At 31.8% G+C, this 17,919-nt stretch overlaps 1 protein-coding gene across 9 annotated transcripts in view; it reads left to right on the top strand.

The window, feature by feature from the left end:
• Positions 1 to 17,919, top strand: part of LOC129790914 (RIMS-binding protein 2) — a 33,947-nt gene that overhangs the window by 3,993 nt on the left and 12,035 nt on the right. Inside the window, exons 2-15 of one of the 9 annotated variants that reach the window (XM_055828774.1) lie at positions 2,947 to 3,054; positions 5,893 to 5,991; positions 6,412 to 6,573; positions 7,169 to 7,528; positions 10,141 to 10,633; positions 10,877 to 10,997; positions 11,130 to 11,275; positions 11,522 to 11,716; positions 12,985 to 13,175; positions 13,267 to 13,513; positions 13,614 to 13,768; positions 14,336 to 14,597; positions 15,377 to 15,639; positions 17,315 to 17,476. In XM_055828774.1, coding sequence (XP_055684749.1) covers positions 2,950 to 3,054; positions 5,893 to 5,991; positions 6,412 to 6,573; positions 7,169 to 7,528; positions 10,141 to 10,633; positions 10,877 to 10,997; positions 11,130 to 11,275; positions 11,522 to 11,716; positions 12,985 to 13,175; positions 13,267 to 13,513; positions 13,614 to 13,768; positions 14,336 to 14,597; positions 15,377 to 15,639; positions 17,315 to 17,476 — 2,961 coding nt within the window. In that variant the 5' untranslated portion in view covers positions 2,947 to 2,949. Of the gene's footprint in view, positions 1 to 2,946; positions 3,055 to 5,892; positions 5,992 to 6,411; positions 6,595 to 7,168; positions 7,529 to 10,140; positions 10,634 to 10,876; positions 10,998 to 11,129; positions 11,276 to 11,521; positions 11,717 to 12,984; positions 13,176 to 13,266; positions 13,514 to 13,613; positions 13,769 to 14,335; positions 14,598 to 15,376; positions 15,640 to 17,314; positions 17,477 to 17,919 lie in introns of all 9 variants that reach the window. The other 8 variants (XM_055828783.1, XM_055828766.1, XM_055828758.1 and 5 more) reach the window with 8 other exon arrangements.

Below are 17,919 nucleotides of genomic sequence, written 5' to 3'. Positions count from 1 at the left end.
GTTTATTATGCCAAACTCTTTATACATGGGAAAATAGGGGGGAAATGGTAAATTTATATAAAATTATTTTGAGTAGTTTCTGGTGGTTTCATAGTGCGGAGAGTATAATACAAAATTCTAAATAGAACGTTCATAGCAAAATTTCTTTTTCTGCACTACTCTCTGAAGACTAATTTACTCTTTCAATGGAAAATGTGTTTCATGAGCATTTCCTTAGCCACTGCTTTGCTCATTCAATCCCAGTCTCCCCAATAAAATTATAGTATTTTCATGAATGAGGTATTTTTTATGCGCGTTGGGCAGCATACAGGGTATACATAATTATTTTATTTCATCAAAAGTATTTTTCAAAATTATGCATTTCCACTAAATTCGCCGATTAGTCAGTATCACAGATTTTTGTTCTATTAATTAATCTATGCTGATGTATTACAATTTTATTCCAACTTTTGTTCAATTCACTAAAGCAGAAATCATTGGAATTACATCGTGAATTTTAAGATTTTTTTATTCCTATCTGATATATAGAACGCTACTAATTGAAATCTTTAATTCAGTTGGAGTTGGGACGTACTGATTCTTGCCATTTGACAGAGCCTTTTCTCTTCTTTCGTGTATTTTTGATCATCTTTTGAACAAGTTTGTTAATTCACTAAAAAGGAAGACGTGGGTTTAAATTTATAATAATAGGTTTGTCGTGGTAACCCACTTTTTCACCTTCGACTTCCTCCAACTTCTCGACCTTTTTTTCTTTAGACCATCGCAGACAATTAAATCCACAGAATTAAAAAAAAAAATTAGCTATAGTACAATATATGAGTATTGCTGCAGATTCGGTATATATTCTTTTTCATTAATGCTTAGATTATTGTAAGAATTTTTATCCTATTCAATTTTAGTTGAGATAGAAAGTTAAACTCTTAGAAAGGTTCAAAGTTCTCTTGGGAAAGTGATTTTTTTATTATTTCTTTCATTTTGTACATTTTTTGCCATAATTTCCTACCCCTTTGTAGTATATACACTTATTTATATATTTATTAACCATAATTTGCCACAAAATTAAATTTTCATTCTAAAATTGATGTACAATTCACCATTATGTGCACTTTGTCGAAATTTATAGTAAAATATCTGTGCGCAGTTGCCAATTTATATAAAAACATATCATATGTATAGACAATACATGACCGATACATAATTGCTTGTTTTCAATTGCTTTGAGAAAGCTTCTAAATTGGCAATAGTGTGGCTTAACCATTCCAATGGTTTCAATGGGTTTATTACTCTTTTGTGATTAACAACGAACTTTTTTATTTTATTTATTTTTTCGTCTTTTTAAATTTACTTTAAAACTAGTTTAGATTTGTTGATACTATAGAGAGAACGATTGCAGCATTGATATAGCAATACAATCAGAATTGAAGTTAAAAATCTATTAACGACATTTTAATTTGTCACTGAAAACTTTGTATTTAGAAAAAAAATTTAATTAAAACATGAAAAACTTCAAATTGAATAATAAATACATAGTGGTTGTCAAGTGTTCGCATTTTTTTGTCTATTTCAAATAAAATGCAATGGACACCAATCTGTGACCATCCTTTTTTGGTCCTTTTTCAATTTACTTTTTTTTATTTTCCAGTCAAGCCTTTTTATACTTTTTATGTAGATATAATTTTTTTCCACGAACTACATTTTTATAGATAAAAGAGTTTTCAATGAATGAATAAATTTTTAATTTCCACTGCAGATTAGCGCTTATGGTAAAAAAGCTTTGAGCTTTAGGTTTATTAGTCTCTTTTTTTTCATAAAATAAACAATATACTAGCGCTCTTTAGGTAACAGTTAATTCAATGTGTTCAATGTAATGCACATAGGCAAAAATACAACTTCATAATCTTTCAGCAAAGTATATAAAAGAGAAGATGATAGAAATAGAAAAAGCTCTATCGATACTTTATCAGTTTCATTGAGTGAAATAAACTATTTATTTTTAGCATATTTCAGGTTTTTTATATTATGTACAAAAAATGGCATTTTTATTTACGTATATAAATACTTTAATATATAATTCTATGTACGAATTCAAAATATATACACTTATAGATCTTTTGAGGGGCATGATTGTTTACTTTTCTGACCTTATACTATACATATTAAAGCTATACCGGCTTCACTACTTTATCCCTTTGCGTGTAAACTAACATGTATGATTTGTATGTGTTATACATGATTATATACATATACATATGAATTTATTGTATGAATTGAGTGAGCAAAGGGGAAGCTACTACAACCATTTGTTAATATTGAAGCAATTGAGGGAATAAAATATATAAATGTTTGGCCTTTCTTCCCTTTTGGTGACCCTTCAATAAAGTGGTAAATCTGCAATTTAAATAAATAATCATGGGGGTGTGTTACATGTAAAAGCACTAAACATGAAAGAGAACTGATTTCGCTTCTTGGATTTGTTTTGTGGAATTTCGTATTTAAATTTAACTTGAGCATATTTTTAGCTGTGATTTTAAATCTATATCAGATTATTATTTTATTTTTAATTAGATAGGTATTAACGAAATTTTTATTTTTACGATTTTTTTGGGTTTTCTGATAAAATGCTTTTAAAACTGATAAAGAAAATAAACCTTAATAAATAATTAGATTTGTCAGAGAAATTTTCAAAAACTATTAAAATAGTTTTTCTAATTAATCAAATTGAAAGATTTTGCTATTTAAATGCGACTTTAATTTCGAAATGTTAGTTAATTGATAAATTGTGAGACATACAGATTATATCATTTCTCATCCTTCAAATTATACGTACCTAATCTATTCTCTTATTTAATAATTTTTACGCTCTTGAAGTGAATCCTTTAATCATGTGTAACTGAAATGATAATTATGACAATTAGATTGTAATAACAATGTATGTATGAATTTCAGACGATGTCTTACGACACCCTTGGGGTGTCTGACGCAATGTTGGACTCACTCAGTTTACAATTGCGGGAGGCGGAAGCTCGACGGGCTGAAGCTGAAAGAGCACATCAGGTATATTCGATTTTATATTTTTATCATTTTTCTCACAATTGCTACATTCGCTCTCAATGTGTATACTCTCTTTTTGCTCTATCCTTTTTCAATACATATTGTGCATAAAGCTCACCGTGTTTTCTCTATATACAGGGTGGCCAGGAAATTAGGGCATGATTTTAACCGCGAATAACTTTTGCTTGGATTGAGATATCTGAAAACGTCTGCTGCCAAAAGATGCGTAAACTCAAAAAGTTTTATTTGCTTTTTATTTCAAGTCGATATCTTAAAAATTGGAGCCGCTAGAGCAAAAAATGTGAAAAGAAGCGTTTTGTCGATGAAAAATATACTGCTTTTCATGTCAAATTAACGCTGAATTGCCCATGATGACAATATCTGCTTTAACTCAAAAATATTCTTAAAATGTTTGAATATTTGGTCGCATAAAGTCAGGAAAGGTTTCTTTAATTCAAATTTAGTCAAATATTCAATTGTTTAATGATCTTTGGATCTTTTTAATGGATTTTGAGAAAATCAACAGACATGAAATCCAGAATATTTCATCGTTTTCCATACAAATGGTAACTTTTACATTTTTTGCTCTAGCGGCTCCAATTTTTAAGATATCGACTTGAAATAAAAAGCAAATAAAACTTTTTGAGTTTACGCATCTTTTGGCGGCAGAAGTTTTCAGATATCTCAATCCAAGCAAAAGTTATTCGCGGTTAAAATCATGCCCTAATTTCCTGGCCACCCTGTATATTGTTCGCATAACGTGATGCAGGAAAAGAGAATTTTACTTAAAAAAAAAACAATGCTTCTCTTTTCACTTTAACCCCTTTCTGAACAATCACTCATGTTAATTTCATGTGGAATGGTAAATAAACTAATCGTGTATTCTGCTAAATGTTATGCTTGGTACATGATACTGTGAGCGCTAAAATTCGACCTCAGAGGGATATTAAATCCTGCTAACCTTACAATTTTAATGAAATCTAATGAGTTTATGTGGGTTAATAGAGCTAATGAATCATTATAGCATTAAACAAGGGCAATGCATCTCAAACTACGTATTAAAAAGTCATGTATTAAGTGCATACCCTCATTAAAGACAGAGATTTTTGAAAGCTTAACAAATTAAGTGGAATATTTGATCTATGTTTTGATGTCTTAATTTTTTTTTAAATAATTTTATGCAATTCTGTTAAGAATAGAATGACATGAAATTCTTTAAAATATAAGATTCATCAAGTTGACATAGTTGATTGTTGTAAAACAGAAATCTATCCTTCTGTAAATGTTAAAGGGTTACAAAAAAAATAATTTTCTACAAATTAATGATAAATATAATTTTATTAAAATTTATTTTTGTTTCTAATGAAAATCGATAGAATATCAGCAATTCTATATAGTGTTAAGTATATTTGAGTAAAATATACTAGAAAAAAAAGTAAAGTGTAGGTTTTTTTTAAATTGACCTCAATTAGTTAGTTATGAGCATAATGACCATGAGAATACATTTTCAATGTGGGTGGAATGAGAACATGAAATGTGTCTTTGGGGTTCATTGTTCACTCTTAAAATTGATGTATTTGTTCGCGTTTCCTACTTTGTGGAATTTTCAATTAGTCCTTCATCGGCACATTATTGGAGGGTTGGAGAAAAATGTGGTAGAAAAAAGTACATAACAAATCATATCAGTGAAAATATAATTCTGTTTAACATGCAATCGTATGAAATTATAAATATTTACCTATGCTAAATATGATAGTTCTGGGAAGGTTTTAATTTTGCAATGTGGACAAAGAATAAAAAATTGCTATATAGATTTAGAAAAAAAAGAGAGAATATTATAGTGCACGGAACAAGGTTCCTTGTTTATCAAATAAATTAACTATCTCTACTCCATATACCTACTTATTGAATATTTCCTTACAATAGATACATAATATGCAACCAAATCTTCCAATCTAAATATAAATTTCTGCAAATCCTGAAACTCATTTAATCGTATTTTCTTTTTCTAAATGTGTCTCATATATCATTGAAAATCTTATCTTAGATGGTCTTGTTGCATCCGACTGCATTTTGCATTTGACATTTTTCTTTAGTTTCGGTTTCTATCATCCAATTAACTCATTATATTCTCAAAATTTATATGTGTATGTCACAAAAAAATTCATTTCGTTCAAATCCGAATAGATGTATTTTTGTCCGTTTTTATTGGTGTTCCGTGTAACAGTGTTTCATCATATATATTTGATAGATTTTAAGAGAATAAGATTGATGCAAGTCAGCGACAAAATTAGTGGAGCATTTGCAGGAATAAAGGAATGAAAATTAACTTATCAGAAATAACAAATCATATCCATTTTCATAAATAAAGTTTTCAAATAATTTAATAATAAGTGTTTAATATAACACAAAATAATTATCAGAGAAATATGTTTAGATAGAAGATACATAATCTTTAGAACATCAATTCGATCATCAATCTTAGATACTTCTCTTTATTTTTCTAAATAATTTAGAAAAGAAAATATATAGATTTGAACTAACTAAAACTAACCTCTAGGAATTTTCTATCATCTAACTTTTAAAATATTTATGGATCATCACAATTCTTGAAGAAAAAGAAATTTTCAACCGATTTATCAACTAAAACTAGATTATTTTTTAGTGGAAACCGGACTGCAAAAAAGATAGGTTTCAAATAGGTTCCTAAAAGTTTTTCCATGTTTAGGTACTTAGAAGAGAAAACAAAGATGTTTCACTATTTTTGTCGTGGTACTGTAAAATGAAAATTATATGGTTGAAGCTCAGGTAACTGATATAGGATGGCATGGTGTATTTCAGGAAGCTCTGGCACAGCTGCGAGGAATGACATCTGGTTTGTCGAGAACGGTGGAGCCTCTCGATGCTTTACAATCAAAAGCTCGAGAATTGGAAAAGAAGGTGTGTGATGTCGCTGTTTTGAATGTAAAAAAAAATCTAATCAAGAGAACAAAAGCAAAACTTGCATACTCTCAATACTACTATCAATCCTTCATAGTCCTGCTCACACTATATGTTTTTTTTTCTATTCCCTTTACTATACTAAATTGGATTAATTCTAATTTTCAAAAACTCCCTCCCTTATCCTTCCTGAGCACTCTCCATTATATTTTTTTGTTAATCATACATATATTTATCATCCGCAGTATTGAGATGTTATGTGGAATATTTTTTATTAGTTTTGTATTTAAGATGGAAACTGTATATTTTAATGTTTGTTACATAATGCATTTAAACTATGCTATTGAATATTAGTTTTGTTATTTTGTCTTGTGAGAAAATGTTGAAAAAATTCATATCTTGTACCACCTAATTTTATAGGCTGCGCTAGAAACTGTAAGATGCGAAGAACTCCAATTAGAACTATCTGCTGCAATTAAATCCAAATCGGGACGACCACAAGTGACTGTACCACCCGCCACTGTAACATGGGCCCCAACTTCGGGTTCAGAAATAGATAGAATAATGGCAAAGATCGAACAGGCACGTTTATCAATTGCTAATGTATGTGTAACTCTGTTAAACAGACATTTTATTCAATTTCATTATAACTTTAAATCTTAATACCAAAAGATACATTATTTACCCACAAAGGACACAAAATTCCATATTATATATTTTTGACTTTCTATCATTGAGAAATCCGTCTTACATTCTTTTCCAAATGTGAAAGAGAGCGAATGCCCAAAATTCAAACGCCCACATGGTGTGCTGTGAGGACGCTCCATGTGGACAGAAAGGATAATGGGATTCTCTCATTCAGTTAAAAGAAATTAACAATGGACATAATACGAGGATATATGTTATATATGTAAATTGATATGTGCAGAAATCAGATGATACCAAAATAGACCATCAGACACGCACAGTGTGAACAGAACAAAAGAACAGATGGAGAAAAAACCATAAGAGAATTGTTATTTTTATCTAATTCGTGATAACAAATTGATAATGTTGACGGAATTGTTCAATTAGCCGTTGTCCTGTTTGTCTCTCCTCCATGTCTCTGTATAGATCTCGTACAGACTTCATCCTTATAACTCATATCGCCGCGTCCTTGCCTTTCCACCAATTTTAGGACAATCGTATACTAGCTGAATTAGAACATCCCCGTACCACGGGTCCTGGCGCTTCGACAATTGGAGCGCCACCCACATCACTAGGCGCCGGGATATCCTCAAGCCTGTGTCCAACGAGCATATCATCGCTGACTGGGGGCGCGGGCGCTTCCTCATACGCGGCAGTCATCACATCAAGCACAAGTAGCCATGCACTGACCACAACTGATGGGATACTTAGTAGTGCCGCGGCCGCGGGCTCGGCAGCTGCCGCCGCTGCAGGAGTTGGAGGACCATCGGCTACATCGTTCCCGGGAGCCAATGTTTCGCCACTGCCGGTCAGGGCACATCCAATTAGCACTATGCCACCCCTATGTCAGGTGCGCGTTTCACAAGACACCAGCCCCCACCTAAACACAAAATTGGTTGCTACTCATAATTGCAGTGTCACCTGTAGACATTCTTTTAGTTTTCAGTTTTATGATTTTTCACTCGTAAGTCATTTTATTTTCACATCTAAAATGTAATCTTTTAGCCTAGATATCCATCAACACTGGTACATCATTCACCCTTCTTTATTTTTTCGAAAATTTCTCTCTTCTCAACCCAAATCTTTCTCATTCACCAAATAGAGGCACTCCCTCATCCTCTCATTCATATAGCGTAGAAAAATATATAATGCAGTAATATGTATATCGCTGTTTGAGAAGTATACTATGCTAAGTAACAACCTAGTAATATAGTTAGATTTTTTTATATTCTTTAGAATTGAGAGTTTCACAAGTTCTGTATAAAAAATGAACCAAAAAAAAGCTTAGCTTGGTATATTTCACAACCACCGATGTATGTACATAAAATAATTTAGAACTCTGTGTACGCATTTTGGATAGAATCCAAGGCAGTATTTTACAGTAGCAAAGTCATAGGCCAAGACGAAGAGATGTAACCATAAAATAGTGAAAGAGGAAAAGAAAATTGAAGAAGTTTTTGTGCCAAAACCGTTTCAATTCGTATGTCCGCAGCCAAGTACTCATTATTGTGAAATGGGATCAGCAATACGATTACTGCTGTATGATGAATTGAAGAGATTACAATGCTTCATTCAAAATTTTTAAGAAATCATTTATGTTTAGACTGCAATTTTTTTTTACATAGAATGAGCACAGCTTTGGTTTTTTATAGGATGGCTAAAAAATATAAAATGAAAACCACAGCTAATATAGAAAAAAAATACATTTTTTATTCAACAAAAGCATTTCACATGGGTTATCTTTATGCCATTAAAACGTGTAAATTGAACACTGAAATCATTGAATTGTATTCACAGTTTGGGAGAAAATTGGATACGCATACGAATTAATAAAATCATTACATATTTAACTTTTTTCATTTTAAATTAAAATTGGATTTTAAATCACTTTTTTTTATTTTGGGTGTATTATCAAAACGATATGGCTTGAAAAAATTGCCTATTATTGACCTATATCTAAACAATAATTAATATATAATACTGTTTTTGCTTTTACCTAATGAGGATTTTTTTTAAATTAATTCAATGAAAGTATCTACAATGCGGGGACTCACGCCAATTTTTATGCTTTCGCATTTTTTTTACTCAAAATAAAGTTTTATATTTTATGTTGATATAATATGTGTATACAATATGTAATTTTTTTCTAACAACGAAAATTATAGAACAAATAGAATCCTACTGAGCTCACTAATTTGATCTTTTAATAAAATAAATTGAGTTTATCAGAATTGAAATTTCCAAAGATTTTTTTTTTCGCCACCCACCCACCCAATGCGAAAAAGGCCCTCATTCATGGAATATTTGAGGCCGCGGTCAAGCAATTGAATCCTGAAATTTAAACAACAAACCAAAGATTTTATATTATAGTGAAGAACGCTAGAATTTTTATTCGAAAAAATTTATTAAAATCATAATTCCTTACAATAAAATCTAATCGAATTTGAGAGAAACCTTGTCAGTTTATTTGCTACAGGAATTATTTGAACATTGTACACCTGTATGTAAGGTCCATGAAAATCTGAGATATTCAGTTTATATATTAAGTCTTATATGATTGAATTAGCAAAGCTCCCATTTGTTACAAATCAATATGGATTTATAACGTATTTTATTCATTATTAAATTGCTCTTAAAGGTTTCGTAATAAAAAACATTGCATATATCCACGAAGTGCTTTTGAAATTGATTCAGCATAAATTGTATTAATGCTTCAGGCAGACAGATTTATAATATAAAACATGAAATTCATATTTTATTCTATGCAATTATACTGTAAAAATGACTTTTGTATTATTAAAAACTAATATAGTTATTGGAGGGAAATAAGAGATAAGGGAAGCAAAAGGATACAGTAGTGCCCCAACATATCCATTAGTATATTGTAGCCCATTGTATCTATATTGAAAATCTAATCATTCAAAGTCTTCCTGTGGGTGGTTTTAGGAAAAGGGTCTGCAAGCTCTGAGCTTTAGAGAACTCTTATCTAGAACTAAGAAAAGTTAATCATTTAAATCAATTTCAGGAATTAAAAATTAAGAAATAGATAAAATAATAATCCAAAGTCCACACTAAAATATTTAATTGTTTCAAAAAAGTAATATCTTTAGGTCTAAAAAGAAAACTTCGCAGACGATGTAGGAAACAACAAATTGAGAGTGAAATGATGAGGGAAGTGCTATAAAAAATCCCATCAATTTTCACCGACGATTCATAACGTCGTTCTATAATTCTCCAGTTTAATATTGCTTCCATTATGGGTTTTCTGTGCCAAGATTTTCTTATTCACTGCAGCATCCCAATTTGTCTTTTTCATATATATAATACACACCCTGATACAATGCCTACTGTCTCACATTTTATTTTTCAAACAGTGCACCAGACAAAAAAAAAGAAAGAAAAATGTAGGCTACTACCCCGGTTTTAACTCACATAACTTTGCCTTCCCCGTTCATTCTGCAGAGTACCACAATGCCCGTCCTATCACTTCACAATTCGTATTCGCTACCATCGGGTTCTGCGAGCTACACGCTGGGCCTGAGCGGAGCGCCGGGTGCATCGTCATATACGTATGGTACGACAGTGGGCTCAGCGGGTGTTGGCTCAGTTTTGGGTGCTGCTGGTCTCACGGGAGCCGCATCCACGAGTCTCATTGGCACAAGTGGTCTCGCAGGACTCGGAGGGACGTCACTATCTTCGGGTCTTGGTGGCTACAACACATCCTCCTACTCAACATACACAAATCCGTTGCTTACTTCTGGCGCCATGAAGCTGAAATCACTCGATGAAATTGACTTGGGCTTAGGACGCTATGGGAATCGTGCAGGGACCCCGTGCTCACCGATACCACCACCATCTTGGGGCATAGACACCTACTCAGGACTCGATGGTGTCAATCCAACGTTCATGCACACCCAGCGGCCACTTTCGCGCCTCGGTGGACTTGATATGGACAGTAAGTGGTCATCAACTTTGTACATACATACTTTGCTCAATGGTCAATTTAATTTTTCAACAAAATCACAAGTTGCAAAATGAAAGGAGGTCATTTCATTGGATCCAATTTAAAGTTGTGCATTTGTCAAATTCGAAAGTTTCCTTATTTTTTTTTGTCATTCCGTTCTCTGTGTGATTTCGTTCGTTGGGAAAGCGTTCTCCTTGTTAAATTGTTCTTTCAATTTGGGCTTCTGCAACACAGGTCGGCAGCATGGCTTCTTAGCTTTAAATGGGACGGGAGAGCCACAGGTTGACATGCTGGACATACCAGGGAAGGGGAGATGCTGCGTTTTTATTGCACGATTCCCTTATGATCCACCAGAGTAAGGACACATTTTTTTTGAACAATTTTGTTTTATGATTTATTTTATTTGAATGTTTAATTTGCAAATAATTATTTTTTTGGCAATCAATTGTGTTTGTTTCCTTTTCGATATTACTTTGCGTGATTCCAGTGATTCGGAAGGAGAATTAACACTCTGTGCTGGGGACTATCTTCTTGTATGGGGAAGTGGAGAGCCACAGAGTGGGTACTATGATGCTGAATTGCTAGATGGTCGTCGCGGTTTGGTGTCAGCGTCATTTGTTCAGCGTTTAATTGGTACATTCATATTCAAATATTTCAATTTTCTCTTTTTCTCTCTATGTGTTTTCTTCTTATATACATTATACATTATTAATAAAAATCAATTTTAGAATCTTTCTCTGTTTATCATTTTACTTCAAACACTTTTCAAACCATACTTACTCCTTTTTTTTTTAATCTTTTCACCTAAATGCTATAATTGCTGCTAAATTGCTAGAGATACTTTCTTGTAAAATATTTATTGGTGCTTTTGTTTCTTAGGCGATGATTTATTGGAGTTCCATCAGGCTGTAGTGACAACACTAAGGGATGCCGATGATGCCCCGGTGCCTTTAGATCCGGCTCCGTTACCACCAAATAACCCACTGATGACCCACACTTCGGAGGATATGGCAAGGCTAAGTGAGACTCATGGTGATCTTGGAACAGACCAAATGGAAGATGAGGCTGACACAGGTAAGGAGAAATTTCTATTTGTAAATAAAATGATTGCTCTTTGGACTACTAAAGATGTTTATTTATGTCTTCGCACATCTCAATCTCCTCGCACAAGGATTCCAAGAGTCCTGATATTTATTAAACCAAAAAGAAAGAGTTAAAACTAAAATTCACAGTGTATTTAAATTATTAAAGCTCAAAAATTTTCTTTAAAAAGAATGTCAATGTATTGTTGATATTTAAGGTGAATTAATGAAATTTCCTATCTTTCATTAATTTGTATAAAACAATGGATTTATTTACATAAAACGTGTGTACATAGTTTAAATTTTAGGATTACATAAATAAAACATATTCTTGTCGTGAAGCTGTGATATTTATGGTATTGCATGCATATTGATCCTTTTTCTTTTTTTCTTAAATATATAATACTTACGAATGTATGTAATGTAAATAAAACTAACATTTCATAAAATACCTTATAATTTTCTTAAAGGTTTTCTAAATATTTTCATATTAAAAAATATTATAGAGTATTTTTTATGACTCTTTACTCTGATATAGGAAAAGTTTAAAATACATTTTATCTTAATTTTGTACAAATCACGGCAAATAAGAAAATAATGAGAAAATATTACCTTGGATAAGCAAATTTGCATAAAACATTTCTTATAAATTAAATACACGCAAGTTTAGAATTTTAATAAAATATTATACACGTATTCTAATCAACGTTAATGCAAAAAAAATCCTGCAGCCATTTCGAAAAAAACTGCCACGGTAGCTTATCGCATACTACATAGTTTCCGCTGTTTTTCCTATTAAAACACATACACTGTGAATTATAGTTGGATTAATGTGATATTCTGTAGTTGGTATTACTTTAAGTATTAAAAAGCTCTCGTGTTGGATGTGGGTTGAATTTATCTATTCTTCATTTACATATATTTTTTGTTTTCAAAACTACAGGATATCACATAAAAAATAATTCTCAATTCTCTAAATGTTATTTCTTAATTCCTTTTCTTTATTTATGGCGTATTAGAAAAGTATTGAGTGGATTCTGCTTGCTGATGCCTTCTATATTCTGTAAAATCAAAAGAATTTGTTGAAAAAAAAAGAGAAAATTTTAAAATTTCTGTTCTAACAAATGGCCCAATGTTGGTGTGTATAAAAACAATTTAAATGGAAAATGGGTGTTAAAGAACTTGGTGTCACTTAGCAGAATCTCGCGAACATTACTTATTTAACCATCTCAGCAGCTGACTTAATGTTCTCCGTGCTAGTTCCTGCACCTAGACACCTAACGCTGGAGCGCCAGTTGAACAAGAGTGTCCTCATTGGGTGGTCAATGCCAGAACCGGCAGGATACAATCAGATAGAAAGCTACCATGTCTACGTGGATGGGGTTCTCAAGGTGACTGTGAAAGCTAATGAGCGAACTCGTGCTCTTGTTGAGGGTGTTGATTCAACACGGGTAAGTGCACCCAGTATCTCGTCACAAACCCCATTGGAATTTAATTTGATGCAAAAATGAACTCAAAACAATCCCATTTAACACTATGCAGCCACACAGAATTAGTGTACGCTCCGTAACACAGAATAGACGTACTTCACGTGATGCCGCATGCACCATGATCATTGGCCGTGACACATCTCATCTAGGTCCATCGGCAGTTCGAGCCAGCAACATTACCTGCTCATCAGCGGTCATATCATGGCTTCCAGCCAATTCCAATCATCAACACGTAGTCTGTGTAAATAATGTCGAGGTCCGAACTGTTAAGCCCGGTGTCTACAGGCACACAATTACCGGTAAACATCTCCTGACTTCTGCATCCCATTTTATCCAATTTAATTGTATACATTTGCTCCTAACTAATCCTACTTTTTTTTTTCTTGTTTAATGGTTAAGGCTTGGCACCAAGTACCCAGTATAGGGTAACAGTGAGGGCAAAGCATTTGCGAGCTCCTGGCCAAAATCCACCTCCGGCTCCGCCACCAGAGGAAGCTCCTGGTGCTTATACAGATTTTCGCACATTAGCTAAAGGACTGCCAGATCCACCACAAGTAAGTATTTTTACCCTATAATATCCTTCTTTTATTAAAAGTCTTCTCTATCAAAATTTCCAATCAATAAATTATTCTGTCTTCAATTTCCTAATCCAGAGTTTCTTTTAATTGTAAATTAATTCAAAATTGATTTTCACTTTAAATTATTCAGAGATTTTCGGAAGGGGAATTACGTAATCTTTTTTCAGCTCTGAATAAAGAATCTTAATTGAAATGAATAAAAGATTTGAAAAATATTTAATTTAAGGATTCAATTTAATTATAAAAGGATAATATTGCTTGGAAATTCAAATTGAAAAATCCAAAAGCTCACTTTTCATTTTTGAAATAGTAGCAAAATCACACTAAAAGAATGAAAACTTTAATTTTAAATTTCTAAAGATTTATTTTTAAAAAAAGTTTCAAAGATATTTGAATAGTTTTTGATCAAGTTCTTGATCTAAATAAAAATGAAAAGTGGGTATAAGGATATAATCTCTATACATATCGTAACCTAACTATACCGAAAAGTTCCTAAAAGGTAAATACTGACTCATATAATAAATGAAGCGTGGTCACTTTCAGGAAATACAAGTTGAAGCTGGTCCACAGGACGGAACTCTCCTCGTGACATGGCAACCTGTCTCGAGACCACCATCGTCTGGTCCCGTGACAGGATATGCCGTGTACGCGGATGGAAAGAAAGTCACTGATGTGGACTCACCAACGGGTGATCATGCATTAATAGATATAGGAAAGCTAGTGGGACTGAATCCAAAAGCTGTCACCGTTCGTACCAAATCTAGAGACTCACAGTCGTCCGATAGTCAGCCAACAGCAATTCCAAGTAAATATTTACCAATTTTACTCTATCTCAATGACGAAGCCGTTGTAAACTTGTCGTGGAATTTTTATTTAATTTTTTACTATTCTATCTTAGATTTTTATTTTTTTATGAATTGATTATAATTTTTATTAATTTAATATTTTCTTAATTTTTTTATTTTATTGGGAAAGTATTTTATTTTTATTTTTATCTCGATAATGGTAGTTGTGTGATCTTTCCTATCCTCTTATCAAGAAGCTTTTCTCATTCAATTGACTCTCTCTTTCTGTGTGCTGCTAATTGTTTAACAAAAAAAAACATAAAACTATCTTTAAAAGTGACTTCAATTTGTTGTTCAATAAAAACAGGTAATTTTTGACTTTAATGTCCTTTCTTCATGGAGTTTAGAATATGTATTATCTCTCATTATGTTCTTCTAATCTCTGTGGCTCTTCTAACTCTTATTTTTTTTCTCAAAATGTTGTAAACATGTTAAGGTGTTTTTTCTTTGACATTACCTACTTAATATTAATGTGAAATGAACATTAATATAATTTTCCGAATTCCCAATTTCCAATTCAATTTATCCCTTCATAAAAAAGAGAATAAAGAAAACCCCAAATAAAATTAATTGGATTTTTTTTTGTAACCACATCCCAATCATCCACACCTTTCCATCCGCATTGCCATTATCAGGTATAATGTTTAATTTATAATTTTCTTTTGTTTCATTTGTATAAAAAATATTGGCTTCGGATATGATGAAACCAATACTGAAAATGGATTAAATTATACACAAGATGTAGTTCGAAATGCAGCGCGAAATCGTGCACAACACGCACCACACACCGGAATTCCGCCACATATGCGTAGCCAGCGGCCAGGTCAGCAGCAACAGCAGCCACAGCAGCCAGGAATGATGCAGCAACAGAATCCCGGGCAAATGCAAATGAATCAGCAAATGCCAATGACACAGCAACAGCAACAAGTCATAGAGCATGACGAGAATTTGAGTGACAAGGAGGTTTTTCCCGGCTCAATGCATCAGCAACATGGATTAATGGTGAGTGGAGAAAACCCTAGAATTTTTCCCCTTTTACTCGTACAATCAACAATCTCCCCCTTTAACAAAACACATTAAGGAATATTTAATGAAAAAAAAAGAACTACCAATTCCACCCACACATGGAACAAATTTTTACAAAACTTCTTTTTTAAGCAAGAGAAAATATTCAGCTATACACAATGCCTAGCACATGGTCTGACTAACTACTACAAAAAATCTACAGTCTACAAATAAAAATATATATTGACTCCCAAAAGTTTATTGGCATTCATTCAAGAAAAAGAAAACTTTGCATTCTATTTGAACAAAAATGTTTGAAAATTCGAGTCCTTTAATATTTTTTCAACATTTAACATCATGAAATATATATTAAACTGATGTATTTTCACGATATTAAAGCTGCAATTGTTGCTGAGTTAAAGTTATATTTCGGTCCCCAGCTTTATTTTTTTTACTAAAGTTGATTTAAAACTTGAAATAAAGCTTTAAAATAATCGTGGAAATACATTAAAGGATTTTTTTTACAATTCTAATACATTTCTGGTTAATTCTATTTTTCAAAGACTCTGAAAAGAATTTCCAGGAAAACCATTTTTGATTTATAGAAACGTAAAAATAAATTAAATCATCGCGTTCATTTTGTATTAATTAGTATTCTTTTATCATATTTCATTAATTCTGTAGAATACAGATATTTTTTCTTTCATTTTTAATAATGTAAGTAACGAAAGCACAACTTTTTGTCAATAACACATTTTGATTTAATTTAGTTTAAGAAAAAATCGGATTTCTTATCTAACAACAACATATCGAATCTTGAGATTCAAATTCATAAAATTAATTAAAAAACTACAAATATCTACAATATACATACATATATACATACATTTTGTACATATAATGCCATATAAATTATAGCTACAACGTAAATTTTGGTAAAAAATTTTATAAAAACTTTATTCAAACCTTTTTATTGAGAAAAGGTAAAAAACAATTTTTTTGTTACAACTACGATATTTTGCTTCTCACACTACATCTTACATCACAGTTACACTTCCCTGCATGTCTTAGTTTGTAAAATTAAGATTTTCCTTAAAAATTTTATCACTTACATAACATTAATATAGATTTAGCAATTTTACTTAATAATAATATTTAGCTCATTATTAATTCTATTTACTCCCTTCAATGCTGTATCTTTCTTTGATAAAAAGCAACAGAATTTCTTAGACTTTTATGCTTGCTGAAAATGTTGAAGTTTTTCAATATTTTTTTAACACGCTTGCCCTAAATATTCCTTATATATATTTTTTTTTGTATTTTGATTCACCTATTTCTATTTAAAATAGTTTTTTTTAAAGGAATTTCCTAAAAACACTAAAAACATAACTTTTAGTGTAGCAAAGATTATGTAATATCAGATAATGTACTTTATGTGTTCAATCGGGATTAAGGTGAAGAAAACTTTGTTGCTTTTTAGCAAAAACAGAAAGCATTTGGGGTGGTTTTACAGTTGAGAGGTAGAATAATTTTTGAATTATGCAAAATCAACAACATAGTAGCATACATAACATACTTCCTCCAAACATTTTTTCATACTCCAAAAAAGTTTGGAAAATTAAATGTAGAACAAAAAATGATAAATGAAAATGCTATAAAATTGCATAAACAGCAGGGTAGTCAGCAAGTTCGTGGTGGTAGTGGTGGTGGAATACCTGCCATTGAAATCACTAAAGATGGACCAGGGGATACAACTTATGTAAGTGATGATAGTGAATATCAAGAGACGGGGCGCCGACGGAGTGCCCCTGCAGCACATCAGCCACAGCAACAGGTTAGATGTTCTGTTTTCTTAAAAACAGAATTAAAAAAAAGAAAATAAATTTAGTTAGTCTCCGTATTTTCACCTCTATAAAACATATAATTTAAATGTGACGTACTTTTGCGATAGATCGCTGTTAATTTTGTATTTCATGTTCACGTTACAAAAAAAAAGAAAATCATCGTGATTAAAAATTTGAAAAGAAAACTCACTCCATGTTTAAACACAACTCTACGAGTGCCTAACTCTACTCCTCATTTAACTCATGAATAAATTAAATTAATTTATATATGTATGCTGTGCTCTGTATTATTTAAAACATTTTGTCTCTAGATTGTGGAACACCGCTCTGTATAACTTTATGTACAAAATCTTCTATTCTCATGCACTCTTGTAACCTATGTGGACTCTTTAACAATTTCTTGGGTGCTATCTCTCTATTCATCTTCTCATTT

Source organism: Lutzomyia longipalpis, chromosome 1 (assembly GCF_024334085.1).
Source record: "Lutzomyia longipalpis isolate SR_M1_2022 chromosome 1, ASM2433408v1".
Classification (NCBI taxonomy): Eukaryota; Metazoa; Arthropoda; class Insecta; order Diptera; family Psychodidae; genus Lutzomyia; species Lutzomyia longipalpis.
Note: the sequence above shows the minus strand (reverse complement) of the source record. Positions and strands in the feature narration are given on the sequence as shown.